At 47.8% G+C, this 24,143-nt stretch overlaps 1 protein-coding gene across 2 annotated transcripts in view; it reads right to left on the reverse strand.

Moving 5' to 3' along the window:
* Positions 1–24,143, reverse strand: part of LOC8032494 (SPARC-related modular calcium-binding protein 2) — a 120,482-nt gene that overhangs the window by 52,583 nt on the left and 43,756 nt on the right. For both annotated transcript variants that reach the window (XM_040222137.2, XM_040505197.1), the window contains exons 2-4: positions 8,703–8,889; positions 4,550–4,762; positions 502–555 (exon numbers count right to left, since the gene is read on the reverse strand). In XM_040222137.2, the coding sequence (XP_040078071.1) occupies positions 502–555; positions 4,550–4,762; positions 8,703–8,889 (454 nt within the window). The remainder of the gene's footprint in view (positions 1–501; positions 556–4,549; positions 4,763–8,702; positions 8,890–24,143) is intronic.

Below are 24,143 nucleotides of genomic sequence, written 5' to 3' on the forward strand. Positions count from 1 at the left end.
GCAGAACAGGCGTCTGCCACATCTACCCCCGTTGTTGTGACACCGCCAGGATCGCGGCCGGCGACAATCGTGACACTTCCGTGACGTCATCAGTCAGAAACGGAGGGACCACTTTCCTTGACGCAGTAAACACACCAATCGGAGTCGCGTTCGAGGCACCGTGGTACTATACGTAAGCTTTTAGCTGGGACTCGTGCCACCACTGACTGAATGCGATTTCGAGCCGAACGATAACGCGGCACTCGTGACGCACCCTGCGGCATAAGAAACGTTGTCCTCTAGCTCTTTTCAACGCCAATGGGTGAATGGGTAAGGTAGAAAATTCAGCACCACGGCCTTCTCTATCGGAATGTATTGGTCAAGCATTCGCGGGAGGAGGGGCGAGGAGTCGGAGAAGGAAGAAACTATAGCAGAAGCGGAAAGCGCGAATGTATATACGTCAGCCTTTAAAGCGAAGAAGTATAGGAATCTCGAACAGCGCTTACTCGGGCGAGAACTTACCTTTCTTAGGAAGTCCCCTCCGCGGTGCTCTCCTCTGGAATGTGGTCTTCTTGTCTGCGGCGTGAGAGAGCGCAAGAGATGAGAAAAGAGCAGCACGGGATTGACTGAGGAGCTCGGACACGGGAACAGAGGCAAAGTTATGCTGAGGTGAAGAAACACATTTAGCGGAGGTGATTACACCGGGGAGGTTAATGACTGCCATATTGGAAGCCGCCTCTTTTATATTCGTTTACTGCCTACATGGGTTGTTTCGTTATAGTTGACAACTATACTTAACGGCAATCTTTGAAAAATCCCGAGACCAAGGAATACGCAAAGGATATGTTTCTCGGTACACAGTTTCCTCAATATTGAGAGCCCACCAGCTCGACTCTATTTTCTCAGTTATTTCTAGCATTCACCGTTTAACTTTGTGTTATTGATGTTTTTATAGCGACTGAGCGCGTGCCAACGGCAAACTTCTACAGCGTTTTCAAGACGTGCATTCCACATAATCGAGATATTTGTTGTTTGCAAACCATAAACGAGAATTCGTTCGGTGGATATACAATGCATCTTGCTCTGATATGTACGTTGTCTGAAGCACATCACTCATAAACAGAGTAAGAAAAAATCGTAATTTTCTTTAAAACGTTAGATTGATTTAAGTTATAGTTATTTGATTTAAATTGTATCCATTTAATTTGAATCGATGTATCTTGAATATAGGGATTCTTTATTACGAGGTCTAGTAATAAAGAATCCCTATATTTTTTATTACTCGCAATAGGATGCTACGCAACTGACGAACAAACTGTAAGGTAGAAAAAAAGCTAAATGCTCCGATTTGCATAGGAGAGCACTGCTTTTTGTTCGTGTTCAGCCCGATATAAATCTTCCTTGCTCAATGATTCTTTGATAAAAATACAAAACAAATGTACACAGAAAGCATGAAACGAGAGACAAAGGATAATACAAAAAAATTCTGGGAATATTTTTTTTTTTTCGCGTGAAAGGTCCGATTTAAATCATCATAGTATAAGTGGTTTGATTTACATCACGGTTTAGTTCATGATTTAATTTGAGATTTCTATAATCTTGATTTCTTTTCTCCATCCTGCCCCTGAACCGTTTCAATAATCGACCTATTCGCCTACTGGGCTGTGAAACGCCCTGTGAGCGCGTACAATGGCTCTCTTCTGCAGAATATCAGCCAGCACGAATGCAATCAGAGCCCAGTGATTTGTCATTTTTGTCTGAGTTGATAAGCCTTGAGGAGATGTATAATCACTCTACGATAAAGTTTATAACGAATTTCGCTTTAGAAGGAATTCATTATATTCCTTCATTACAAGGACTTTCGCGTTTGGGCTAATCGGGCTGCGAAGCGCGTTTTGAGCATGCGCAATGGCTCTCTTCTACGGAATGTCAGACGCCGCGTATGTATACACGACCGTCACACGACATTTTGGCCTGGGTAATAAGCCCCCGAGAGGACTACTGTCAAAACCGGTCATAACAAAGTCAACGGAAATCGGAAATCGCTTCACTATATCCGCTATTTCGTTATAACCGACTTTGGTTAGCGAAGTGCAAAAAGAAATGGGAAATCGTGATCGCTTCGATGTAGCCGCGATTTCGTTAAAACCGACTTCGTTATAACCGGTCTCGACAGCGTAATCATTCTATTTACAGAGCCACATATGTCTTATGTACGAACGGGCGCTGCTAGGGATGGTAAGATTTATAACGAAGTTCGCTTAATAAGAATTCTGTATATTTTTTCATTACAAGGGCTTTAGCATGTGCGCTTACTGTGGTGTAGAACGAATTTCGAGTATGCGCAATGCGGCAAACATGCATTCACAGTATACAAAGACTTGGTATGTTTGGCCTGTCCCGGTAAAAAAGGCTTAGTTATTCAATACCAGGCGGCACAAATATATGTTATGCACGTCCACTAGACATCTATGGAACGTTAGGACGTCTTAAAGGGCCCCTGAAAAGAAAAAAAAGTTTTTTTTTAAACAGTCTGGTTGGGACACGCGTGTCAAAAAATGAATTTTACGCGAAAAAAAAAATTTTTTAGAGCAATATTGACGGCGAGAGATTTATTTGAAATTTTGCGCGCAAATTCCTGGTCATTCAGCTCGGCTTCTCATTGGTAACCATGGTCATTCAAATCGGCTTCTCATTGGCCAATAGAATGAGTGACACCTTAGATGTTGGTTATAAAATCTTCGTGATCTCTTGAGATCGCCTTTTGAATTACATATTTTTAGGTTTAAAACAATCCATCGAATGATTGTCGCAATTGCTTACAAACGTTTTACAAAATCGTAACTTCCGTTCGGATACTACAACAAAACAACAAACAAACGCTTCGCCATTTTGTTTTCTGTCATGGTCGCCGTCGTTGTAACGCGTCTCGCGTACCTCGGGTGGTTTTATAGTTTTATCGAGTTTATATGTGAAAACCTTCTGAAGAGGGCTTGTTGCTTGTGTTAGTTAATCATCGTAAGTACTTAGCAAGTGGCGCGGTGTGACATGTTTTTGTTTTCCTGCTCTTCTTTGCGTGATTCGTGTGTCCCGTTTACCCCATCTTTAGTATGTTTTCTGGCGAGCGCCAGTGCCAATTTTCTTTTTAGATATCGGTTCCCGTAAAGAGTTTAGTGAAGGCACGCGGCACCGCACTCAACGTTTAATAAAAAAATGAGTCACCACTGCGTGTCCTCGCGGCGGCTTGAAGGGTCGTGCGGCTCGGACGAACTCGCCGAGGCTCCCGCTTCGCCGCCTTCCGCAGCGAAGTGGGTGCCTCCTCGCGAGCGGTTGTCTCGCGGCGATCGGACCGGACGCCTTCCGGCTGGCGAGGCGTGTCCTCGTACGGGCGAAGGCCCAGCTGCTGGCAGCGTTGAAGGGTTGAAGCAACCGACGCTTCAGGTCGGGATCCATCGCGACGAGTATGTACTGTGTGACCACGGTACGTGCACGATACGACGCGGAACGTCGTGCGACCGGCAGACACAGGGGCTGTGTCGCTGTGTTCCAAATCTCCAAATGGATCCGAGTTATTCCGGCGGATCGTATCACGTGACAGCACAGATGGAAAAACGCTGTACGCGGGTAGGTTTTAGAACGCCAAGGGTACAAAACTCTTACCCTGGGGTAAGATCGAGTAAATTTTGGAACACGGCCAGGAAGTAGCAATTAGGGGTGTCGCGAACCGGCCGAGGTTCTAGGTCGACCTGGTTCGACTTTTTCGAACTTTTCGTGGAAATTTCGACGAACCTTGTATTGAGGTTCGACTCGTGTGCGCATGCGCGACAGGCTGGCCAGTTGGCTTCGGATTGGATGGTAATGGCTAATGGATGAATTAAGGGCACCGCTGGTTGGTTATTTCAGTTAATACAGTACAAAAAAAAAATAAGTTATTAACGTCTTTAGTGAATAGAAGTGGTTTCTTTTAATTCCAACTGTTCATAAAATAAAATAACCATTTGCATAAAAATAAATTCTCCAAACCTAGACATGCATCTATCAAGGTCTGGCCACACTGTCCGCAAAGTCGAACCGGTCGAATCTGGTGAAACGTTTCGAAGGTTCGTCGAACCGGTTCGACCCAGTCGAACCCCGAAAGTTCGACCTAAAAATCCGGTTCGACAAAAGTTCGCGACACCCCTAGTAGCAATGGCTCTTGTGCGGGGCGCAGCCAAGCCGGGAAAGTAGCCAAGCCGATCCACTACGAAGAGGCGGGGTGTACCTCTCCTCCACGCGCCCGAAATGCCGAGAGAGAAAAAGGTGGAAAGGAGGTGACTGCCGGCTAAATTGCGTCTGGCGCGGTCAATATTGCTCTAAATTTTTTTTTTCGCGTAAAATTAATTTTTTGACACGCGTGTCCCAACCAGACTGTTTTTAAAAAACTTTTTTTTTTTCTTTTCAGGGGCCCTTTAAGGACACCCTCAGAGCCACGTGCGTTGCTATAGGGATGTTGAAGTTTATAGCGAATTTCGTTTCATAAGAATTCGGTTGTATATCCGGTTGTGAGGAGAGTTTTGGTGTCTGCGCTCACCGGGGTGCGTGCAGTTGGGCCTTTTGTTCTGCACGGAGGATCCGGACAGCACTTTTCCCTGCGCGTCGACGCACCAGCAGTAGCCCGTGAGCCGGTGGCACTGCACCTGGACGAAGGCTCCGTCCGCGGAGCAGTCCGGCACGAAGACTCCGGACGCCCCGCTCCGGACTTGCTCCAGGGCCTGGCTCCGCTGCGACCAGCACCGGCGCGCGTCTGCTTAGGCAGCAACGCGCCACCGTCACTCGCTATCGAAGCGAAAGGTTCTCCAAGCGCCACTCTAAGCCTGGCTCAAAATGAAGCGATTCTGTGACTTTGGCAAGCTAGTGCTCAGAATAAGCATTTCGCTCTCACAAGGCATAGAACAAAAATCTGTTTTTAAACTTTGCCAGAGGAAAGCATCTATGTTATTTTTTTTTATCGCTTCGTGATTCAACCTTGAATGCATTGGACAATGCAGCAATCTCATTGCTTGCAAAGCGATAGCAAGGTGCCAGGGCTAGCCGCCTCCGGCGTTTGTTAAAGGGACCATCAAACGATTTTCCAAATTCTTCCTCCTTAGCTTTAATCCTCAACTCAAAAGCAAAACGAGAAATCACGTGGTCGTAAATTCCTTGGGCACCGGATTTGATGACTCCAAGCTTCTACAATGTCTGGGAAACTGCATGAAGCGGTCCTGTATTTGAGGAAAAACATCTAAATCCTCTTCATTTTGCCTCCAGGATCACGAATATCGAGATTATTTTTCGATTCGGTGCACGGCGGCTGCAGAAATTAATTTTTAAAGTACCGCCGAAGCCCCTCCTTCCCGGGGCGTGACGTCATATTAGGAGTTTTTGGAATCACTGTTCTCGCATATCTTCAGCGCCTGTCAAAGCGACGCACGCGCAGTCTTGCTATTTTCAGAAAGGTCAGAAATAGACGTCACGACTGGCGTCAGTGTGGAAAAAAATATACCTGGCAAACTTGCAATTACACGCGCTGCCCACACGAGCGACATTCGCTTGGCGCCCCAAATATACTAGTATGACGTCACGACTGGTCGGAGGTTTTTCGTGTCTTTTCGCGTTTAGTTCTACCTTCGGGGAAAACAAACGAATTCAGATTTACGGGGTACACCATAATACACCTCTAACTCCTTTTTTCTTCAATAAGTGTTTCAACTTCTCTTCAAAGGCCGACTTACTACCACGGTTCTCTGCAGGGAAGATAATCTTCTTAGCACTCCCCTCTCCTAAGCTGCGAGGGGAGCGAAGTTGGGTCAAGGGAAAAAGTGGGGAGGATAGGGGAAGCCGAAGGTGGGCAAAAGTATAAAGGGCGAAGTGTACGTCGGCCTTTAAGCACACCATAAAACTTGCCATTCGTGAGCGATGATAAGTGCCGTCACTGCACTGATTGGCCACGAAAGCGAATCCAAATATTCGTCGACGGATCGTTTGTTGACGAGCGCATACGTCCGAGTGACGCAGTCCTCGTGCCAAATGCCTGAGCTGGGTCCAGCTGACGTGCTTGGACACCGCGGATGCACAACAGTGAAAAGGCGGAGAGCTTTTGAAGGAAAGGAGTCAAGACATAGTCCGCTATTTTTTCAGATTTCCTTACCAAAAGGCAGGCTTTTTTTGGCTTTCTACCCTCGCATACTAGTTTTCTTTTGGCGCACTAAATGATATGCGATTAGTAAAATCACAATTTGTCCCAGCCCAAAATTCATTTCATGGTCCTTTTAAGCCTGCAGTGACTATCCCTATGTCTCTCTCTAAACAAGTAAAAGAAGGATCATTCGTTGGTATTGTAGACATTCCGCATGGTCGGGCTCAGAAAAGGCAGAACGCAAAGGGGTTCTGGAGCCCCAGTCTCACTAGAACGACAAACAGCAGAAACCAACACCTACCAACCTGAAGGAACGAATAAACCTCTAACACAGAAAGTTACACCGAGTCCTCTTGACCAAAGCCTTCTGGATGAAGACCAACCCCCAGCATGCCCAGCATGCATGCGTTAAGGTGTCTTTCAGACGGTTTGCGATTGCTGGTACTTGCTCCACGGGCTCCGAGCGCCGAGGGATTCGAAGCCTGCCAAAGACACCTCCGCGTGCATGCTTTGCGTGCTTCTGGTTGGCGTGTTTCGGCGGTTGCCGTTTGTCGCTCGAGTGGGTTTCCATGAGACACAAAAGTGGCGAACAAGGAAACCAAATTCTTGCAATTACTTAAGAGTAACAAATAAAAAGTGTTATGAATTTTTTTCGTGTTGTTTCATGTATACATATTCGCATGGAGTGATGTTGAAGGGTGACGTGGCTCTATACCCTATCTTTTACGGTTCATTTGAAATCTGTCGTGGGACTACGATAGCTTGCTTCGGAAAGGCTTTTGAGAAGGATGCCTGCCTGATTGAGTTGGTCAGGTAGTGCGGCCGTGAACGCAGTACAGAAACATCATCCATGGCCTCGTCAAACTGGGGTGCCAAACACCAAAGTTTGTTCACCAACAAACCAAAATCTGATTTCTGACATACCCGCCAACCTTCCGTCCTCAACTCGTTCAGACACATGTTTTTTTTTTTGTTTTTTTTGTGGTCAGTTGTTTACGCTGAAGTGTAAAGAATGTTGGAGTTATGGTGCCTGGAGCGTGTCTCCGACCGTGGCGTTAACCACGACCTTAAATATGGTATCTCGCTCTCAGCTCGGCAGTCTACGGAACCTTCTGCCGCAATGAGTTCGGACGCCGCGATGGCAGCAACACTCGAATTCGCTCGTCTTAATTTTTTTTTCTCCGGAACTTCTGAGATTAATTGCTAGTATTGCAACATCCGAAATCATTTCAAAGTTACAAAGTTTTTTTTATTCAGTTTATACAATGCTGTGCTCTCCCCGGCAAGGAAAAAAAAAAACGCTCTGAAGGCAGTTTGATGAGGCCATTACAAGGCGTCGGCAACGCAAAGAAAACACAAATACATAAGACGATGAACATCATTCGCTCTCTCTACTGTACTAAAAGTAAAATGATACCTTCGATGATTGAAGAAGTACTAAAGCTTCAATGAGAGTCACAAGTTTGCTCGATTGTACTGTACCTTCGTTGATAATCATGAAACTATTAAAACGTTAAAAACTCCAGAGTTGAAAACCGAAACCACCCACTCCTGTGTCGTCATTTGTTGTCATTTTGGGATAACTTACGATGCGCCGGTGGAATAAGGCGTTATAAACACAACAGTTGAAATCGCGCTCGAGGCAGCTTAGTTAGAATACAAGTTGACAACTTGTCCGCGGGCAGCATTTAGTATTTGCAACTCCAACATGCCTGCGGGCACGGGCTTTGACGCTTTTTTTTTTGTTGTTGTTGTTTCGTTATGGCTTGCTCAAGACTACCTACATTTTTTCTACTAAATAGCACAAATCAAAATTATGTTTGTATTATCTAATAACTGCCGAGACCGAATGTGACGAAAGGCAGATTTGGTCGCAATCTGCAATTAAGGCATATGCCAGCTAAGACTAGCTCTTTAAAAAGGTAAGTGGTTATTTTTAGATAATTGTTCCCCCGATCACGACGTTACATTCTTACCTTGATGCCGGTAAATCTTTCGCGAAAGAATGATTTTTTTTTTTTGTTTAGGGGGAGGAGTTCTATTCTTATAATTCTATTGAGTAATCAGGCACCCTGCACACCTGACATCTGGATACCAACTGACACTATAAGTCGGGTGGCTGCTCATTAAACTCAGAATTTAACTCGGTCGTTTATTGGCAAAGTTATACGTGGCTCGTACTGACGTCACACAAGTTGCCATTGCAGAGGCCTTTCTGTTGAGCACGGTCCTATAGCACATACATCCCGCACCACCCAATTCGTTTTTCACTGCAAAAACCACCAGCATGATAAAAAAAAAATAAAAAAAACCTTTCAGCCTTTTTGCTTTGGTGAAGAAGGAAGAACAGCGGAGCTGTACCATGTGCCGCCATCTATGAGCGACGGAGGCAACCAGACAACCGGGAAGCCGGTTGTCCGGTGTCATCTGTCGCTCATAGATGGCGGTAGCTGTTCAGAGGGTTGTGTCGAGATTCCTTTGTCCACGGACACAAAACTGGAGAAACTAGTCCTTAACAGCTCCGCTGTAAAAGATAAAGAAGAAAAGAAAATGATTGTGTTCTGACCTGGGCACTGTCCCTCGTGCTTGACTTCGACGAGGTGTCCTTCGCAGCGCGCTCGGTCCACCTCGCACTGTGAAGAGTAGGTGCGCCCGTCCGAACCGCACAGCACTCGTGAGTCGGCCTCGCTGCAGTCCGCGTCGGACACGGCGCACTTGCGGGAGGCGTCGCCGTCCGAACTGCGCAGGGGCAACTGCGGGGCGAAACAGGAGCAGAAAAAACACCGAACATTATGCGACTACCCTCTCCACGCTCTAATTTCATCTCCACAAAAACGTTCAGCCTTTCCACTCTGGTGAAGAAGGAAGAGCAGCGGAGCTGTACTATGTGCCGCCATCTATGAGCGACGGCGGCAAGTCAGCTGTCTGGTTGCCACCGTCGCTCATAGATGGCGGTAGCTGTCCAGAAAGTTGTGTCGAGATTTATTTGTCCACGGACACGAAACTGGGGAAACTAGCCCTTAACAGCTTCGTCGTAAAAGTATCCGAGTGATCGTAGATCAAAGAGATCAAATACGTCCGACACACGAGGTTCAGAGGAATTAAGATGCTATAGAGCAAGCTATAGACCACCTTTACGCCGCTTCACCTTATGCTGTGCCTCAGCCAAGGCTACGGGCCGTCCCAGCCGGTCCAGCGCTTTGTACACAAGACGTCATTACGCACCCTACACGTTGCTAGAGCTGCGCGCGGGCCTCCTAAAGGTCACGTGATATTCACACATCTCAAGGCGTAGGATTGACTTCAATGGCTCGTAGCGTCTCCAGCGCTCCATCGTGAGGCGGAGTGTAGACTAATGAAAAACCTGGCGAACGGCCTTCTCTACCTCCACGTGACGTCATCACACTATTCGCGACTCCAGCGTCATAGAGGGGTCGCTACTATCGGGTCCAATTGGGCGGTCCAAGACTGGGTCGTGCCGCATCATGCACCAGCTCAACGCACAACGGACGGGTTTCAGCAGGCAAACATTGGACTCAAGATGGCTCTCCCCGATTTTTGTTCACTGCGTTTCGAACCTGCTATATGTGTTGGCGTGAGGGAGCTTCCAGAGGCTTCGCGACCCTCTTCGGGGAGGCAACGGAAGGAGAGCGGTGCTTACCAGCGTCGATAAACACACAGTGTCTGGTTCATGCCGCAGCGCATAGACCTGTTTCACAAGGGCGCCGCCATCTTGAATGATCGTCACTTCCAGTATGGGCAAAAACTTCGTTTTGCCGTCGCCATGCCAATAGAATACATCGAGGATATATTCGCACCCGTCACCCATTCTCATTTTGTCTCCCCTCTATCTATTTTTTACTAGTTGCAGGTGGAAATGTTTTCTTTTTTCGCCCTGTTAATCTTGTTAATCCGTGATCAGATGGAACAAGTCCAATTGACCTTCCCTCAACCAGTTCAACTAAAGAGGAGAGGGATATGTATTATGCTCAGATAGCCGTAAGGCCTCGGTTGAAAAAGGACTGGGCGCTTTGTTTTCCACAGATATTTAATACCCTAATATAAACTAGCATTCACACTTTATATTTAACTTCAGCGCCTTGATACGTGTAAACCTAAGTCGATGTTGACTAACGCCGCAGCGTTGCTCTGCACATCCAAGCAAGGGTTTGCTCGATGCGCTTTGGCTCCCCTTGAGCCCGAGACCATCTTGTAGTGTCTAAAGACGCTAAGAGACGCTGAACGACGCTACCTAATGTTGACATGGTTTTAGACGTAGATTGCAACTCAGCGAGGAATGCTATGCTTGTTTACGTTACGCGAAGTATGAACAACCCTGAAGGTAGTTTGGTTTCTTGTCGCGAGCGGAATTTGATACGAAGGCTGTGGCTGTCTGTATCCCCCTGTTTGGCTGAATTCGCTGAAGTTAGCTTACGGGCCTTCGGAACCAACCCAACGACGCCGCTGATCGCTCATGGTGTGCACGTGCGAGCGCGCTCTCTCTTATCGCGCACCGAGTCGAGTTCACTCGGCCATGATGGATGATGTCGCGCCTAGGGACGTGGACACTGCTCGGAGCGGACCTGGCCGACGGAATTCAATTAACACTCTTCACCGGCTCCGTTCGAAAACCTCGCAACGGGCAGCAAAAGACAGACAAACAAAAATGGAGCGCAGTTCGTTTGGCCCCGCGCGTCAACAAGCCATTGGGAGGGACGTCGCCTTCCTGGCGGGAAAAAGGGGAAAAAAAAGAAGAAAGACAAGAAGAGATTGTGGAATGCGGCTGGAGCCAAACAAACACAAAGCGCCCGGACGACGCTGTTGGATGGCACGCGGCGGCGCGTCGGCGACGGTGGCGAAGACATGGCGCGGAGTGTGTCCTCCGCGAGGAACCGTCATCAAGGGTTGTTGGCTTGCCCCGAAAAAAGGCATCGGCAGAGGCATGGCGCCGCCGTTATCGGCTGGACCGACGCGTCCGCCAACCTGTTCCCCGCAGGGTGCGCGAGGCTTCCACGAGACCGCGTGGTCCAGTTCACGGGTGCATCCTCGTGCTGGTGTGGGGGGAAAGAGTCGGGGTTGCCCAGCAGGGAGCTCTTCTCACGGGTAGGTATACCGGAGCCTCTTTCTCTTGTGGTCACCTAAAGTACAAAAGTCTGTCAGCTAGCACTGTCTCTCGCGTGCTTCTTCAGCATGTATGACGATCCTCTTAACCCGGGGTGTCACACTGCTTATATACATCATACAAAAGACCGTCTGCATGCAGATTCGAACGCGAGCCACCGCGAGATCCGTGCTTCGAATGCCGCGTGGCAATGAGTTCGAAGAGGAAACTTGGGCACGCGGCATTCGAACCACGGATATTTGCGGTGGTTCGTGTTCGAAGACTGTCTTTTGTATGATGTATATGAGCAGTGTGACCTCGGCTTTAGTCGGACAGAAACTGCTGTCTGCAGAGATGTTCAAAGCGTGCGTACGTACGTACAAAGCGAAGGTACACCCGTGAGCGATATGAAGGTGAACAGCCCTCTTGTTTTTGACGCTTCTGCAAGTATTGAAAGAAGCCCCGTTCCAGAAGAGGGCTAAAACGCAAAGTTTATGCCCCAAGCCAGGTACCATTTGAGACGTTGAGAGATAATATAGCTTTCGGGAGCCACAAAACAAGCAAGAAACCAGGTAAGGTGTTCACCTTCATATTGCCGGTGGGTGTACATTGAACGCGCTTGAGGCACGCGTCTGTAGATAACTAGATCGTGTCCGCCGCGAACACTGTCTTTTTTTTTTATGTTTTATTTCAAAAATGTGCGATTAGTGTGACCCGCCAGCTTAAAAAAGCTGCGGGTTCACACACGCGTTTGGTAACACCCGGGTGCGCTGTGCAGCCTCGTGCCGCCTTACGACGAGCGAACACACACTGGCACGCTGGCGCCATCTTGAGGTAGCCACGAAAATGCGGTTAACTAGAGTGGACGTTTTGCAGTATTTTCGAAGATCAAATGTGTACGTGCTATTTGCGAGAAACGGTCGTGTATGCGATGCATTATCGAAACCTTTTCGTACTCGCGGTGAAATGACGATGCGCGAAAATGATGGGAAATATTCGCGCAATTGGTGAGTGTTTGAGGGCTGCCCGATAGATGCCATCATTGTGTCTCTTCTCGTTAAAGACAAGCACGAGGCTGAACACGACTACGCAGCGCACTTAAACGAAAAACAACAGCAACACAATCTTCGAGCTTACAATCACGCTGCTCGTATGTTGGCGACTGAAGTAAGTGGATCGTGCGGAAGCAGCGCCAAGCTCCCTGTATGGTCGCCATTTTCGCTCACGAAATGAACTTCTCCTTGACTTCTTCATTCTTTATTTATTTATTTTCTTTCTTTCCGGATTGACCGCGAGGTGGGCAGAGACTAAAGGCGTGATGCCTGACGAGGTCTCTGTCCAGTTAGTGAGTCGATCCAAATTCGCTGGTGACGGGTAGCTTCACGGAGACGTTTCTTGTATATTGAGATTTTGGCTATCCAGACACCGGGGGAACGAGCGTAAACATCTTCGTACTACTTCCACATGCGGTGTCGGTGCTCGGAGGCATCGAAAAATTACTTTCCCGCTTTGAAATACGCGAGAAGAACGATATAATTGCAAGAGATCCGTGAAGATGGGTATGATTGATAAGTTGATCGCATACACAGTGCAAAAGACGCTTGTCTTGGGAAGAACGCCTTCAGTACGATGATGCTCCATAGTGATCTTGGTGCGACTGGATTAGAACGACCCTCTCGAAACTTCGAAGGGGCCGAAATGGCAAAGAGGCCACTCGTGCTTGCGGCAATGGCTTCCCACCGCACTTTTTACGCACAATCGAACTTGTCGTTTGCTACTAATAATCTTGGCCGTGACGTCAGGGATGGTATCCGTAAGATGGCGCCACAGGAACTATCTCGTCGCCAATAGGCGCTTCAAAGCACGCAGCTTCATCTCAGCCAGCCAGTGTGGGTCATGGACGTATAGCGTGATAGAGATCTGGTGGCGTTTGTTCGTCTCCCTTTCTTCGTGTTCAACTTTGTTTCCTCTGAAAAGTTTCCCGAGCATCGTGCATCCACTGTGGACGCTGACAGCTCAAGAAATGCAGAGCGTCGTGAGTCCCGTCTGCATTTCGTTATCAAACCTCAGCGAATCGGGTTGCGTCATCGACCGATAAGAACGTCGGAAAGCCAATTACGAAGCAAGAGGCGTGAGCGACATCAGCCACGCCCTTCATTTCTTGAATTGTTATTGACTGGCGCATCAACGACTTTTGTTAAGCCTAAGCGTAGCCGAGAATGATCAGCTTCGATTCGCTCGTTAGTGTCGGCCGGGCACACGTTGACCATGTTAGCATCTCCCTCACTTGCACGGCACTCATTGAAAAGAATGAAATTACTTGTCATCAATTACCTTTTTGTAATTTTGTAGTCATTTCATTACTTTTATTAGAAGGCAATCGCTAGAGTGATGTGATGACCTTAGGACATCATATTGCTCTTGCGATTGCCATTTTAATGTCGTCCTTTGTTTCTACAAGTTTCCTACCCAGAGATCATCGAACCATTTTCCCGCAGCAGAATGGTGTACCTCCCACCGGAGGATGGTCCACAAGAGAATGGTACATAGGTAGACCATCAGGAGGATGGTCTACCTATGTATCTGAACATTAGTTGATTGAGAAGGTAAGTCGCCCTGTAATTTGGTGGTTCTGTGCCGATTAACAGACAGTACAAAAGGTCAATTTTCAAACCGGCAGAAAAATCTGCCGTTTTGAAAATCTTAAGCAATACAAAAGAAAGTAACGGTTACTTCTTAAAGTAACGGTCCTTTACTTTTCATCTCAAGTAATAAAGCAATCCAATGGAATAATGTTTAACCAAAAGTAATTGTAATTGTCATACACTGATTACTTTTTTTTCTCTCGAGTAACTGGCATCATGTGATAAGATGGACTTTCCGTAGACCATGGGCCAAGGTTTCGCGCTGAGGCTCGTGAGGTCAGTTTCAGCGCGGATTGAGCGTAATTGAAAGACGAAGGAACGTTGACATAAAACCGGGAGTGTATTTTAAAAGCCGAGGACCCCAACTTGGAGGGGAGTTTTGAGATGTGTCGTCCTGTTTGTTACTTTCGTAAAACCCCTCTTTGAAAAAGATGCCATGAAAAACCCCTGAACTGGAGAAGCGAACAAACCAGGGACGAACAAATGTACTTAGAAAACCGAAAAGATGTGCTCTCAATAGAGTTAAGACAAGTCAAATGACCTTCGCAAGAAATACGGCGGAAACGCGCGATCAAACATGTTCCGGAACACCGCTATCTCCTGATGCACTACCAAGAACAGAAAGTCATTAATACGAGTTTTTTTTTTCCTATGTACTTAAACATTCGCACATAACTACCTGTAAACGCAGTTGAGCGAAATGCATCTGGGACAGTTTCGTTTCCCACGTAGAACAAAAACAACAAGACACACACACACAAAAGAATGTCACCAGTCATCCTATATAGCTAGTCGAGTCGGTCCATTAAACCAGGAAAAAAACTATAAAGTAAGAACCAGCTCACCACACCACCACTTTCAAAACACTTCCCCCCCTCCCCCTTCCCTTCTTTCCCCTTCCCTCCCCCCCCCCCCCCCCCCCCCCCCCCCGAACTCCAGGGTCTGATGTATAAAGAAGGTTCTCGATATCGACACCATCAGCGGGCAGACCGACCGACCATAAAAACGGTGTTCAGCGTGGCGAGCTCAAGGAAGCCGCGAAGATCGCCCTGACTGCATTCTCTATAGTGTTCATAAAACCTGTAGGGTATACACACCGTTTCACCATACGCGGTGGACCGCAGCGGACGCTACGAGCCAATCCCAGCCAATCCAGCGGTGCAAACGTCACGTCACCCCCCCCCCCCCCCCCCCCTCCGCCTCGCTCAATGCGCCCCTTTCTAAGGTCACGTGGAAGTCACACGGGATTCGATTGGCTCCGACGGCAGGTAGCGTTCGCTTCGGTCCATCCTAAGGTACAACGGAGCGTAGTGTAAGTACCGTAGGGTGGAACGCCACGTAGAGGACAGAGAAAAAGAGATAGGAAGAAAAAAAAGACGAGCGAGATAGGGTCACAAACAAGGAATGCCGAGTATTTAGCGATGAAAGGCATTCCGGCTATTAGCTCCCAGTGCTACCGAACGCGGCGCTGTGATATCTTTTTTTCTTTTTCAGCGGTGCGCTGGTCGAGAGATGGCGGTGACGTTAAGGTTGGGATTCTAGCGTCGCCTGCGAGAAGGTGATGGGGATGCGAAAACTAGTGAGGTATAGATCCCAGTTTTGAGGAGTCTTCAAGCAGCGTTGGCTGCTTGTTGAACTCGAGTCAGGGAGATTAATAAAGTAAAAAGAAACAAACGAAGTATCCATATGCTTTTAGATAACCTGTTTCGCTGACGTAGTCTGGAAGTACAGCTAGCACTTTTAAAGCGGCAGATATTGAACACACATTGAAAACAGAGAACTGCAGCTGATTCCATACTTGTTGTCACATCAAGAAAAACAGAAAGGAAGTTTTGCGCATTATTTTTGCGCTGCACAAGGTAGTTCTTACACGATTTGGTTGGCAGAAGACGAAACGTCGCCCGCGTCGTTTGAAACTTGTACGTCTTGATAAACAAAGATAAGCTACTCTTAACTTACCCCCCTCGCGTATATCTAATTCACCACTACGAGGGGTAGATCAGCGGTGCACTGCGAGAAGTGTTGGAACCCCACTTTTGTTCTTTTAATGTGAATGTAGCTTCATGGAAGGCTAAACGTTAGACGACCTTGATGCGTACGCGAGTATCTGCGCTGAAAACCGCAAGGAAGCGTGTGCGCATGTGTGTGAGTTTGCTCTCCTCCATCTATCGAGCTCAAGTAAAAACTGGTTTAGACACTTGTGTATATGAACGTGACGGCGCTACTGTGTGGAGTGTGACACATTTCCACACCGGCACCATCTGTCGGACAACTCTGGAATATATTTCCACTGCATGTATAACTATAGCCTGATGGTCTCGCAGTATTTCCGAGACAAATTTTACTCACTATCTACGAGACAGACAGGGTTCGTTCATATAGCTTCGTAAGAATTATTTTGAGCACAGGGGGAAAGAATGATATGTAAAATATACGCATGCAGATCTATAGTGTTCCAGGTATTCCCGATAGATGGCGCTAGCGTACTCTCTCGTCGTTAGCAGTCACGAGCGGTTTCAACCGCAGTCGATCATACTAAAACACGCAGATTTGTGGATCAGGATGGGCTCGGTCACTCTGTTGATACATCCTACAAACGACAGACAGAAGGCACCCTCGAAGCCCAACATGACCCTCCAACATGATTCTATCATGCTTCCAGCGTACTTCTGACATCATGTTTGCAGCGAACAGCGCGTCTCTTTTGCATGATGCACTGTGACTCTGGATCAAAGGGGTAAAACAGAGAAAGTCTACTGAGCACCAAGCGTCGCATTAGAAGAGCCTCTTGACGACTTCGAGGGACGTGCCAGGATTACGAAGGCGCGCGCGCCGAGAATTTCAAGCATCCGCGCCTTCCAACGTTTAGCCAACGCTGGCATGAGGAAGGAAGCCCAGTTGACCGCGGCTGGTATGCGCCCGAAAGCGTCGGATCCAATTTTATCGGTCAGGGTCATTAAAAATAAAGCCAAATAATGATAATAAAACAAGCAAACACCCTTTGCAAGCTGTCAGACACGAACAAAAAAAGGGCAAACGACCGAAGCTCCACTCCGTTCGCGCGTAAGCTGACAGTGCGGTGAGAACTGTACGCCCTTGCAGGACAAATTAACCTCCTCCCTGCGCGTTGGTATTGCCGGAAGAGTGATCACGTGACGGAAGGTGGACGCGTCCCTGGTCCGACGAGCACTCATAGCTTCCACCGCGCCGTCAGCTATAGAGATGAACCGAGGTATACCAAAAGCTCTGCCAAGACATTCTCCGTTGTCTATACGGGCTGCAGGAAACTTATCGATCTCATCAGGAAAGACACTAATCGAACGCCGCATTCTTGCGACCGCCTTAATGCGCTAAGAGGCCATCGCTCATCAACCGCTATAAATGCTGTCGACCGGCGTTGCGTGCGTAGGGCTCGAACTTTACGAGAAAACAAAAAACAACTTGTTTTTAAACAACACCGGTGACCAAAAACAACAACACAATGATGACTGCAGCCAGCTCGCTCGCTCGCGTCGCGAGAGTTGATTGCAGCGCGCAGATTGTCTGTTATAATTAGACAAATCGCTGTTTGCCTTAAAGGCCGCCAGACTGCAATCATCGGTAATTGCCGGCGTGCATAGCGTGCCTCGCTGAAGCTGTCGTGTGTGTGTGTGTGTGTTTACGGGATCCCGATCTCGTGCAACGGCGTTCGGAACGAGACGACGACGAAGGTGACCGTGGAGATTGTTATATAGGTGCGAGGGTCAGGCCGGTTTTTGGCTCCGTTCCCAACGGTTCGGGTTGCTTTCGGGTGTCGTGAAATTTTGTCGAACTTCGATCAGTTCGAACGGTGCGGCGAACCTTCGAACTTTTCTGGCAAAATTTCGAAACTTGAAAAAAACTTCAAACTTAGGAAAAAACAAAAACAAGTAACGCATCCAGCTATGTCTCATTAACACGGAGCCGGTTAACATGAATACCCCACTTAATATACAGCATTTTCGTCAACGAACTGGCTATGTACAGTACGTGTATTTTTATCTTGCTAATAAGACTCACATTTTAGGCGATCTGGGGGAGGGGACGAAGTGTCTAGGGTAAGGTAGAGAAATATTAGACGAAAGCTTTTAATTTTGATGGTAATTTTTGTTTTTGCTTCAGTATTAAAAAAAGACACAACATGGGCATATTTTTCGATGTCTTGACTCTATGGTCAGTAAATATTACTTAACTGGAGCAAGCGAAACATTAAAATAAACCGCAATATTTAAAAGTCACACAATGTCTCCTCGGGACTTGCAATGTGGGGCAAAATGAGACGACGTAGTGGGGTACAATGAGACACACTTAGAAAACCTGATATGCGTTCAGTTCTTGCAATAAAAACACCTGAAACGCACTGTGTGAGCTCCAACGCACTCTTCATGAGCTCACTCCTTGCATTCCATGTACTCGATCCATACTTAGCTCCATAACAGGCCATGCCAGTCTCTTGTGTTGTGCACCGTACGGTCTGCACAACGCTCGGACATTGCAAGCTTCTTCGGGGGATCACTAATATTCCTTCTTTCTGATACTTTTTTTTTCTTTTTTTAGGGGGAGGGATGGGGCGGGGGGAGGGGGGGGGGGGGGGGGGGGGGGGAGCAGGGCAGTGGAATGCCGGCTTTCGGTTGCTTTTGCCAACATCAGCTTTGCCTTGTGGGGAGATGACGTCAGAACTGTGCTGCCCTCCGACCAGCTTGTTCTCGTTTCCTGTCCTACGTCAAGTACAGAAGATATGTCCTTGAAACTTGAAACGTCAGAAAGAACGCGCCTTCTGTAGCCCAGAGGCCCGAAACTCGTCAAGCACAAAGTTGTAGCCGAAAGTTCGCGGAACGCACCGATTGGACGTCGGCGAAAAAAGCGCAAAGTCATCTTCGTAATAGGCCAATCGGCGCGCTCCGTCAGCTTCGGCCCCAACTTTGTGTTTGAGGAGTTTAGAAGCCCAGGCGTTTTTTTTGCAAAGTCGCTGCTTCACATCCACCAAGTCGTTTGACTCGCTTCTGAAGCGCATGTTTTGGAACGCCATGTGGCAGAGATGCAAAGGGAGTGACGCGGTTGCAGCTTGCTTGACACTTTCAAGAGCTTTGTTCATGTCATTTTCACGCTATGAAGCCCTTGTGGTTTTTCTTGTGTATGTCCGGAACATCGGGACAAAAAGTATATGACCCTGGAGGAACCAAAAGATTATTGCGTTATTGACATGCCCATTCTAGAATGCCCGATTGTCGCGTTTTGCCCCACGCATATCCTGTGACGTAAAATATTATTTCTTGAAAAACGCAACCACAGATTGTTCAAACTTGGTACGCTTGGATTTACTTAACCCTAATAATAAAATTGAAGTTTATCTCGGCAGAAGTGTAAGTGCCAACCAGGGGTGCAGGTCTTGGAGCGAAACCTCGCGCTGAATTTCGCGCCTTTTTGGCTGGGGGAAACACGTGAACCTCAACACCGCATTTGTTTTCTCTGCAACGCTCTTGCTGATAGCTCTCTAAATGTTTACACATTGAAAGTGTACAGGTCACAACACCTCTCAGAGAAGTTTTAGCGTACTTTCATTGCTTGTCTCGAAGATGAGCGGCGCTAAACACAAACTGTCGCATTTAGCCCCATGTCGAATTTTACACCACCTTACCCGTATAGTATTAAGGAGACATCACTGTAAAGTAGTTTATTTTATATTTTCTCACACAACATAAAAACAAACATATGTATCTTTAACGCTCTAGTTAGCGTGTACTCATGTTAGCCAATAAAACAATACACCGAACAAATAGCTCACCCTTCCTTCGGCAGGCAGCGTCAGCTCGTTCTCAATTTCCGCGCGTTCGAATTACAACCGAGCTTCGTCGAACTATGGTCGAAGTTCAAAGTTTGCAAATATTCGAACTTAATTCAATTCGATCTTCGACAGGGTCTCGACCCGCCTACTGGCAATACAGTAATTTATTTAAGGGTGAAGTGTTTATACGTGCACACGGGCTGTCACGAAAGGAGATTTGATGGCCCCAACCGAGTAGTGAAAATTTTGTATACGTTGCCGAGCCGCCATAGGTGATCTTCGCGAATGTAACGAGGCTTCAAGGCTCACATAAAAGTAAATGTTTGCACGCACCACGAGGACGCGCCCATTTCCCACTCTTCATTTCAAGGTCTTCTTGAGTCATTCTTGAAGTGCCGTGTTATCGACGGGATCGGTTGCCGAGTATGTAAGCGCAGCGAAAGCTCGCGTCGCAGAACCCGGAGAGCCTGACATAAATCTCCCCCCGCCCCCTGGCATGTTTCGATCTGGATAAGCGCCATGCCGCGGCGTGCGGCCATGTATCACTATTGCGTGATGCACGTCAAAGACTCCAGGCAAGCAGTCGCGTACTGTACTTTCATCTACAGCATGTTAACTAACGGTTTTAAGGCACTTTAGAAGGACCGCAAAATTCAGCTTCACACCGTATCGCGTTGTAATCCATACTACAGAAGTGCAAGCAGGTCGTGCAAGTTTGTAATTTATTTCTGTAGTAAATTACAACTCAATACGCTTAGAAACTGATTTTTTGCGGGCCGTCTAAGGTGCTTTAGAAGGGTTTGTTTATACATTCTGTATACAGCGGTGACATCGGACGCGTTTACCGGGGCTGCAACTTTCCGCGCGGTCTAGACATACACACGACACAATTGTAACATATTACGGAGAGTATTCTCTGTTTCTCATGCGATTCAAAATTTGGTGGGAAACATATAGGACAGCTATAGACTCTCAAAAAATCTCCAGACATTTTACTAAAGAGCTGTCCAAACAGTTTGACATTTATCACGTAGCTCCCGGAGCCCTTTCTGATCTGAGTATCACTTGAATAAGGGTTTTGCAGTATTTGCGAGATCAAGTTTACGCACTATCTGTTAGAAGTAATCTCTTAGAATACTCTCAGAACTATATCAAGCACGTGGTAAACAAATGACGTGTAAAATATACGAAGATGCCAGGCTTTTCAGGACTACCAATAGATGGCGTCAGTGGGTTATCTCGTGTAGAGTGCCTTCATACACACGCTAATCTCGTGGTAGGCATTCGCAAGCGCTTGCAACACAGTCGATCAAACCCAAACAGTTATATGTGAGAATTAAAGAGACCACGATACGATTTTTCTACTTTCTATACTACTACGGAGAATCACTCCTTAACGTTAATAACCAATTGAGCTTGCCTTAGTTATTCTTTGTAAGCAATGGCAGTCGGCAGAAAAAAAAAAAAAAAAGAAATATAAGCCTCGTTCATCCCCTCAACTCGGAGCCAGAACAAGCGGCCACGTGGCCTGCTGCTTATACTATTAGCGGCGAGATGTTTTGGTGGCGCCCTCATATGGTTCCCCCTTGTGACGTCATTAACTTGCAAACAACAAGTTCGATGGTGTTTGTAAATAGCACGGTGGAAGCTTGAAATCATTGCGCTCTCAAAGGAACACTGCCAATACCGTCAAAATGAAAGTTCTTTCGTTCCTCTTATCTCCGTCGATGATAAATCCTTTTCTGACGTCATAGTCAGCGTTCGGCCAATCGTGAAAGGCCGACCACAGCGACGCTTTCGGTCGCGCACGTCGCCAATTCCGCCAACGTTAATCATAGCCATCGAGCTGGGGTTGGCAAGGTAGAAAACGCGTGCTGAGCTCCAGGCATTGTGAGAGATCGGCTACTCTCATCACCGCATTATGGTGAGCGTTTCCAGTTTAATGGCGGACGCCGCCATCGGAGATTGGTCGCAAGCGCTTGTGTCTAGGAGAAAAGCAGGCGGAAAGGCGGAAACGCTAGCGGATGATCAACGCGTTCGTCAACTGTAGTTCGTATTGCAAACGCTGCCCACAATCCACGCGACCCCGATATTGAGCGGTTGGACATTCTCTGTAATAGAGGCTCTCCGATTGTTCGCAGCCACCTAACGGTTGTCGCGGGGCAAGTATTACGATGGCATTTAAAGTTCTTACAGATTCAGCCATTTTTTCTTCCGTGAGGCAAAACTTGAACGAACATAATCCGAGTGCAGTTGCTAAAAAGAACCTAGCGACGAATATGATCTGTTTGCCGCTAGGGGCGCCCTGGTCGGGGCTTGAGTTATATCTGCTTTTTTCTTATGGTTGGACCAGACTAGGTCGACCAATGCGCCTCTGTAATGTCATGAACATTCCAACCCGATATCGTTTCACGACCCCTTTAATACCTTGGAGCGCGTAGAAACAAAGTAGCGATAAGCCTCGATCCGCAGCGTATGTTTGTGTTTTCGCTTTGACGTCTGATACCAAAGAACACAAAAAGGAAGGCGACAAGTTTTTGCCGACCGTTTTTGCCCGTTCTGAAACATAAAAGCGTGACGTTGACGTCCTCCGACGCTGGGATGGATCTGTTACGCGCCTTATCGACCGCGCCAATTGGTAAACGGGACCCCCAGATTAGTTGCAGCCAGACTAGCTCAGTTGGGGCTTTGTTGTCTCAGAGGAAAAAGAAAGCAAAACAAACCTAAAACAAACAAAAACAAAACAAAAAGAAATCACAAAAAGAACCCCTGGTGGCTCTTTAGTCGATCGCGACCGCTATCTGCTAATGGGCAGAATGTGTCTGACCGGCCCGCGGTTGATAGAGAGAGGTCCTTGCTAAACTTAGCCGCCACGTAATGCGCGTATGTTTCTGCCAACCTTGGCGATTGGGAACAGCAACAGCGACGGTTGGTATTTGTCGGAGTGAGTGACGGGCGAATGGGAAATATGTCGATATGGTTGTTGTTTATGCGCGGCGGCAAGTGTAGTCGGCCCCAAAAATATGACGACTTTCGATTCTGCTGAAAGAGGAGCAGTATACGAACATTGGAGTGTGACTGCTGGCCAATCGTGTCTCTGATGGCTGACCAACTGCATTACGACCGCTTAATGGACGCTTACAAGGGGATGGTTGCTAGGCAACCTAGGTCCGCGCAAAGAGTCTGAGCGGAATCCGAGAGGGGTCGTAACGCATTCGGTCGCACCGAAATGCATACATCTGAGCGATCTGAGCCATCTTAAATTTTTTTAAAATTATTTTAAGGAGTTTCAGATGGCAACATTAGGACGTCCTAGCATGAACTCATCTTCTCCGATGAGCTACCATCTTGGTGATGTGGAATGCACGTCGCGGACGAGCATGTGGAAGGTTACCGTAAGCTCGCTCTCGGCAGCATCAGACTCAACTATGACCGCCAGTGAATATGCCACACATCGAGAGAAAAGCTTAAGAATACCGCTCCATGCCCAAAAGTTAGCCGCCAAGTCATACGCAAACACGGGGACGACGCGGACACCTGTGGGATGCACCTGTCCCGCCCGCCTATTCAGAGTCACTTTCTCTCTCTCTCTCTCACCAATCCTCCCCGAAATAATCCCTAGATGTTTGCACTGCGGGGGGACAACAACACTCGCTTTCTGCGCCGCCGCGAGAACTAAAACGCCCCCCCCCCCCCCCCCCCCCTTCCCTCCCCTTCCCTCTGATCCTCGTCTCCTACAGGTGACGCGGCGTGCAGTTGGCGGATCATCAAAGGGGCTAAAAGGTCGCAGAAGAAACTGAAGACGAAAAAGAAGCCGAGTGAGACGCACGAGATACCGGCGATGAAAAAACCACGAGCAGAGTAACAGCAACTCGGGTAGCTGCTGGAGGACAACCTTTGCCCCGTCTGCGAGAGTACGGCACTGCATGCTGAAAGTGAGCCGCGCTTGGGGATTTTTTTTTTTTCTTTCGAGGGTACACCGCTCGCTGTCTACTAATGGTCGCGCGCACCTGCAGTTGGCGGGTGTTTGGGGAGTTGGGGGGGGAGGGCAACTTGAGTTGGTGCCGGTGTTTGGTCGTCTTACGGCGGTCTACCGAGGGCGATGCTGCCCCACTCTTTGATAGGTGTGGCTTGCTTCTCCGGGCTGGCTCCTCAGAGTCAGGCGCATCTGCGTTTCGAGTATCACCGACTTTGTTACGATATCCCCTAGGAGGCAAAAGGCTTTGGGTCATCGTTGGTGGATACCCGACCGTTTCCACGTGCGGCAAACACACCGAAGCTCGACCAGCGTCGTCGCAAAGCCTTGCTGCAGAAAAGTGCGTCTCGGCGTCGTCGCGCTTTATAGCACTGCGCTTGTTGTGCGAGACGCTGCAAGGCGCACTAGTCGCTTAGTGGATCCACCAGTGATGACGTTTGAGAGGGAACGCCGCAGCCTTTGTCTTCTTTGTGGTATTGGTT

The sequence above is a fragment of the Ixodes scapularis genome, unplaced genomic scaffold (assembly GCF_016920785.2).
Source record: "Ixodes scapularis isolate PalLabHiFi unplaced genomic scaffold, ASM1692078v2 PGA_scaffold10__122_contigs__length_95168666, whole genome shotgun sequence".
NCBI lineage: Eukaryota > Metazoa > Arthropoda > Arachnida > Ixodida > Ixodidae > Ixodes > Ixodes scapularis.